This window comes from Leptosomus discolor, unplaced genomic scaffold, assembly GCF_034619465.1.
Source record: "Leptosomus discolor isolate bLepDis1 unplaced genomic scaffold, bLepDis1.hap2 HAP2_SCAFFOLD_145, whole genome shotgun sequence".
Taxonomy (NCBI): domain Eukaryota; kingdom Metazoa; phylum Chordata; class Aves; order Leptosomiformes; family Leptosomidae; genus Leptosomus; species Leptosomus discolor.
In genome coordinates, this window is record NW_028237742.1 from 137,659 (window position 1) to 143,841 (window position 6,183).

At 65.6% G+C, this 6,183-nt stretch overlaps 1 protein-coding gene across 1 annotated transcript; it reads left to right on the forward strand.

Moving 5' to 3' along the window:
* The first annotated feature begins 4,712 nt into the window (after positions 1 to 4,712).
* Positions 4,713 to 5,848, forward strand: LOC147413133 (kallikrein-8-like). Its single transcript, XM_086480610.1, has 3 exons — positions 4,713 to 4,890; positions 5,248 to 5,401; positions 5,695 to 5,848. Exons 1-3 carry the CDS (start codon positions 4,761 to 4,763, stop codon positions 5,846 to 5,848), a joined length of 438 nt encoding a protein of 145 aa, XP_086336736.1. The 5' UTR covers positions 4,713 to 4,760.
* The last annotated feature ends 335 nt before the right edge of the window (positions 5,849 to 6,183 follow it).

Sequence of the window (6,183 nt, forward strand, 5' to 3'; positions counted from 1 at the left end):
TCCCATGGGACCCCCAAGTCCACCCGTGGGTGCCCCGTGTCCTCCCATGGGACTCCCACATCCCCCCGTGTCCACCCGTGGGACCCCCAAGTCCCCCCGTGTCCACCCATAGGACCCCCAAGTCCACCTTGGGTGCCCCACGACCACCCGTGGGACCCCAAAGTCCATCTTGGGTGCCCCATGTCCACCCGTGGGACCCCTGGGTCCTCCCCAGGACCCCCCACCTCTACCCGTGTCCACCTTGGGTGCCCCACGACCACCCCTGGGACCCCCAAGTCCACCTTGGGGTGCCCATGTCCACCCGTGGGACTCCCAAGTCCCCCCACGACCACCCTGGGACCCCCAAGTCCACCTTGGGGTGCCCATGTCCCCCCTTGGGACCCCAAGTCCACCTTGAGGTGCCCCATGTCCACCTATGGGACCCCCAAGTCCCCCCGTGTCCACCCATGGGACCCCCAAGTCCACCTTGGGGTGCCCCATGTCCACCCGTGGGACCCCCAAGTCCACCTTGAGGTGCCCTACGACCACCCGTGGGACCCCAAGTCCCCCCAGGTCCACCCGTGGGACCCCCAAGTCCACCTTGGGTGCCCTATGTCCACCCGTGGGACCCCCAAGTCCCCCCACGACCACCCCTGGGACCCCCAAGTCCACCTTGGGTGCCCTATGTCCACCCGTGGGACCCCCAAGTCCCCCCACGACCACCCATGGGACCCCCAAGTCCACCTTGGGGTGCCCCACGACCACCCGTGGGACCCCCAAGTCCCCCCGTGTCCACCCGTGGGACCCCCAAGTCCACCTTGGGTGCCCCACGACACCCGTGGGACCCCCAAGTCCCCCCATGTCCACCCATGGGACCCCAAGTCCCCCCCGTGTCCACCCATGGGACCCCCAAGTCCACCTTGGGGTGCCCCAAGTCCACCCATGGGACCCCAAGTCCCCCCATGTCCACCCATGGGACCCCCAAAGTCCCCCCAGGTCCACCCGTGGGGACCCCCAAGTCCCCCCATGTCCACCCATGGGACCCCCAAGTCCACCTTGAGGTGCCCCACGACCACCCGTGGGACCCCCAAGTCCCCCCAGGTCCACCCATGGGACCCCCAAGTCCACCTTGGGTGCCCTATGTCCACCCGTGGGACCCCCACGTCCCCCATGTGTCCACCTGTGGGACCCCCACGTCCACCTTGGGGTGCCCCACGACCACCCGTGGGACCCCCAAGTCCCCCCATGTCCACCCATGGGACCCCCAAGTCCCCCCGTGTCCACCCGTGGGACCCCCAAGTCCATCTTGGGTGCCCCATGTCCACCCGTGGGACCCCTGGGTCCTCCCCAGGACCCCCCACCTCTACCCGTGTCCCACCTTGGGTGCCCCACGACCACCCGTGGGACCCCCAAGTCCCCCCAAGTCCACCTGTGGGACCCCCAAGTCCACCTTGGGGTGCCCATGTCCACCCATGGGACCCCCAAGTCCACCTTGGGGTGCCCCAAGTCCATCCATGGGACCCCCACGTCCCCCTGTGTCCACCTGTGGGACCCCCACGTCCACCTTGGGTGCCCCACGACCACCCGTGGGACCCCCAAGTCCCCCCCCCGTGTCCACCCGTGGGACCCCCCATGTCCCCCCTTGGGACCCCCAAGTCCACCTTGGGGTGCCCCAAGTCCACCCATGGGACCCCCAAGTCCCCCCAGGTCCACCTGTGGGACCCCCAAGTCCACCTTGAGGTGCCCCACGACCACCCATGGGACCCCCAAGTCCCCCCACGACCACCCATGGGACCCCCATGTCCACCTTGGGGTGCCCACGACCACCCCTGGGACCCCCAAGTCCACCTTGGGGTGCCCCACGACCACCCGTGGGACCCCTGGGTCCTCCCCAGGAGCCCCCACCTCTACCTCGGGGACCCCCATGTCCACCCCTCGGACCCCCCCCCCCCTCGTGTCCACCTTGGCTGCCCCACAACCACCTGGTGGGACCTTCCCCGCCCCCCCAGGGACCACCCCCACCCCCGCCCCACTGGTGTCTCCCGAGCTCTCCCACCACCTCCTCCCCGGGCAATGGGACCACCCAAGGTGGCCGTGTCCCACCAGAAGGTCCCCAACCTCCCTCTGCCCGTGTCTCTGGGGGGGGGGGGGGGGATGGGATGGGTGGGGGTGGCATCAGAGAAGGTTCCAGACCCCCCCCACCCCCCACCCCCACCCCCTTTTGTCCCCCACAGCCTCGAGGAACGTCCTGTGGGTGATCGAGGGGACCTCCCTGCGACCTGCCCTGGCAGGCCGCCCTCTTCAAAGGCCAGAAGTTCATCTGCGGCGGGACGCTGGTGGCCCACAACTGGGTGGTGACGGCCGCCCACTGCCACGTCCCGGGTGGGTGGGAGGCCGTGGGGCAGGGGAGTGGGAGGGCGTGTGTGTGTGGGTGGGGGGGGGTGTTGAACGGGTTTGGGGGGTCGATGGGAGGGTGGCGAACCAGGAATCGGGTCCGGGTGGCACCTCCGGGGTCTGAAGGAGGTTGGTGGCATCTCAGGGGCTTCGCTCTGGCCTGGTTTTGGGGGTGGAAGCCGTGGTCGGGATCTGAAGCAGGTTGGGAGAGTTGGTGGCATCTCAGGGGGCTTCGCTCTGCCCTATTTTGGGGGGGAAAAGCCGTAACCAGGGTCTTGAAGCAGGTTGGTGGCATCTCAGAGGGCTTCACTCTGCCCTATTTTTGGGGGGGGAAGCCGTAATCAAGGTCCAAGTCAGGTTGGTGGCATCTCAGGGGGCTTCGCTCTGCCCTGGTTTTGTGGGGAAAGCCATAATCAGGGTCCAAAAGCAGGTTGGTGGCATCTCAGGGGGCTTCGCTCTGCCCTAGTTTTGGGGGGGGAAGCCATGGTCAGGATCTGAAGCAGGTTGGGAGAGTTGGTGGCATCTCAGGGGGCTTCGCTCTGCCCTAGTTTTGGGGGAAAAGCCGTAACCAGGGTCCAAATCAGGTTGGTGGCATCTCAGGGGGCTTCGCTCTGCCCTATTTTTTGGGGGAAAAGCCGTAACCAGGGTCTTGAAGTAGGTTGGTGCATCTCAGAGGGCTTCACTCTGCCCTAGTTTTGGGGGGGAAGCCATAATCAAGGTCCGAATCAGGTTGGTGGCATCTCAGGGGGCTTCGCTCTGCCCTAGTTTTGCGGAGGAAAGCCATAATCAGGGTCCAAAGCAGGTTGGTGGCATCTCAGGGGGCTTCGCTCTGCCCTATTTTTGGGGGGAAAAGCCATAATCAAGGTCCCAGTCAGGTTGGTGGCATCTCAGGGGGCTTCGCTCTGCCCTATTTTTTGGGGAGAAAAGCCGTAACCAGGGTCTTGAAGCAGGTTGGTGCATCTCAGAGGGCTTCACTCTGCCCTATTTTTGGGGGGAAGCCATAATCAAGGTCCAAAGCGGGTTCGGTGGCATCTCAGGGGGCTTCAGTCTGCCCTATTTTTTGGGAGGGAAGCCATAACTGAGGTCCTATGCGGGTTGGGAGGGTTGGTGGCATCTCAGAGGGCTTCGCTCTGCCCTGTTTTTGGGGGTGGAAGCCATGGTCAGGATCTGAAGCAGGTTGGGAGGGTTGGTGGCATCTCAGGGGGCTTCACTCTGCCCTAGTTTTGGGGGAACAAGCCATAATCAAGGTCCAAGTCAGGTTGGTGGCATCTCAGGGGCTTCGCTCTGCCCCTAGTTTTGGGGAGAAAAGCCGTAACCAGGGTCTTGAAGCAGGTTGGTGGCATCTCAGAGGGCTTCACTCTGCCCTAGTTTTGGGGGGGAAGCCATAATCAAGGTCCAAATCAGGTTGGTGGCATCTCAGGGGGCTTCGCTCTGCCCTAGTTTTTGGGGGGGAAGCTGTAACTGAGGTCCTAAGCAGGTTGGGAGGGTTGGTGGCATCTCAGGGGGCTTCGCTCTGCCCTAGTTTTGGGGGGAAAAGCCGTAACCAGGCTCTTGAAGCAGGTTGGTGGCATCTCAGGGGGCTTCGCTCTGCCCTAGTTTTGGGGGGAAAAGCCGTAACCAGGCTCTTGAAGCAGGTTGGTGGCATCTCAGGGGGCTTCACTCTGCCCTAGTTTTTGGGAGGGAAGCCGTAACTGAGGTCCTATGCAGGTTGGGAGAGTTGGTGGCATCTCAGGGGGCTTTGCTCTGGCCTATTTTTGGGGGGAAAAGCCGTAACCAGGGTCTTGAAGCAGGCTGGTGGCATCTCAGAGGGCTTCACTCTCCCCTATTTTGGGGGGGGAAGCCGTAATCAAGGTCCAAGTCAGGTTGGTGGCATCTCAGGGGGCTACACTCTGCCCTGGTTTTGCGGGGGAAGCCATAATCAGGGTCCAAAGCAGGTTGGTGGCATCTCAGGGGGCTTCGCTCTGCCCTATTTTTGTGGGGGGAAGCCATGGTCAGGATCTGAAGCAGGTTGGGAGAGTTGGTGGCATCTCAGGGGGCTTCGCTCTGCCCTAGTTTTGGGGGGAAAAGCCGTAACCAGGGTCCAAATCAGGTTGGTGGCATCTCAGGGGGCTTCGTTCTGCCCTAGTTTTGGGCGGGAAAAGCCGTAACCAGGGTCCGAAGCGGGTTGGTGGCACCTCAGGGGCCTTCGCTCTGCCCCATCCCCCACCTCCCCCTGAAGCCTTTGCGCCCTCCCCCTCAGCTTCATCGACGTCCGCCTGGGCGGTGGGCGCCACGGGGCCCCGCCGCGGCGGCGGCGGCGGGGCAGCGGCGGCGCCGCCCAGTGGCGCCGCTCGGCCAAGGTCATCCCCTTCCCCCGCTACAACGAGACCAGCAAGGACGGCGACTTGATGCTCCTCAAGTTCCTCCAGCCCGTCCGCCTCACCCCCCGGGTGAAACCCCTCCCGCTGGCCTCCCGCTGCCCCGTGCCCGGCAAGACCTGCCAAATCTCGGGCTGGGGGTCCACCACCAGCCCCGAAGGTACGTGACCCGCGTCCCCCTCCCCCCCCCCCCGAGGACATCTGGGGTGCGCTGAGAACCTCGAGGTGGGTCTCCGAGGTGGCCGGGCTCCCCCAAAGTTCCTCCCCCTCCCACCCCTTTTTTCCCCCATCCTGTTGGTCCCCTGGGTGGATCCGAGGTGTCCAGGGGACCTCGTGGGGCCACCAGGAAGCCGTGGAGATCCTCCTCGACGCCAACGAGGGGAGAGGAGCTCCACGGCAGAGAAGATGAAAGGTCCCAGCTTGGTCCAGGCTGGATCACTCGCTCTTTTACACCCCCTCTCCCCCCACCCACGGTGACCCCGTGTCCTCCTGTGTCGTGTCCCCCCCCCCCCCCCAGTCACCTGCCCCGAGGACCTCCACTGCGCCAAGGTCACCATCCTCTCGGAGGAGCAGTGCCGGCGCGTCTACGCTGGCTCCATCACCGCCAACATGGTGTGCGCCGGCGAGTCCCGCGGTCGGGCCGACTCCTGCCAGGTAAAGGCGGGGGGAGGGTCTGGAGATTTGAGGGGGAGGGGGGGGGGGGGGACAAACCCCCACCCCCCACCCCCCACCCCGCCCCGGTGGACCTCTCGGGAGGTTTTGGGCCGAGAACGGGCGGAATTCGCGGCGGCCGGTAGCGCCGAGAGGGGATTTTGTGGGGAGTGGGGGGGGGATGGGGGGTCTCCTCGGTGGGCCAGCCCTGAAAAGACCCCCAAATTCGGGGGCAAGGCCTGCACCCCCGCTGTTTTTGACACACACCCCCCCCCACCCCACCACCACCACCCCCCCCCCCCCCCCCCGTCAGGGTGGACTCCGGGGACCCCCTCGTGTGCGACGGGGAGCTCCAGGGGATCGTCTCGTGGGGGCCGGGCGTCTGCGGGGACCCCCAGAAACCCGGCGTCTACGTCAACCTCTGCAAATACACCCAGTGGCTCCAGGACACCATGGGAAGGAACTGAGGGTCCCCCACCTCCTTGTGTCCCCCCGTCCCCCCAAATCCACCCCGGGATGGACCCCACAGCTCCTCCTCTTCCTCCTGAAGGTCCCCAGAGCCCGGCCGAGCTCCGAGCGCTGGGGGGGGGGGGACATGGAGGGGGGGGGGACACGTGGCATTGGGGGGCGACCACGGGGGACCGTCGATGAATAAAGGGGGGTTTGGGGGTTGGTTTTTGGTTTTTCCCCCGACGTGGCTTTTCGGGGCGTCTTCAAGGGGTTGGAGCTCTCTGGGGGGTGGAGGTGCTCCGGGGGGGTGTGGGGGGTGGGGGGGGGGGCGGGGAGGAGAAGACCCGGCTCG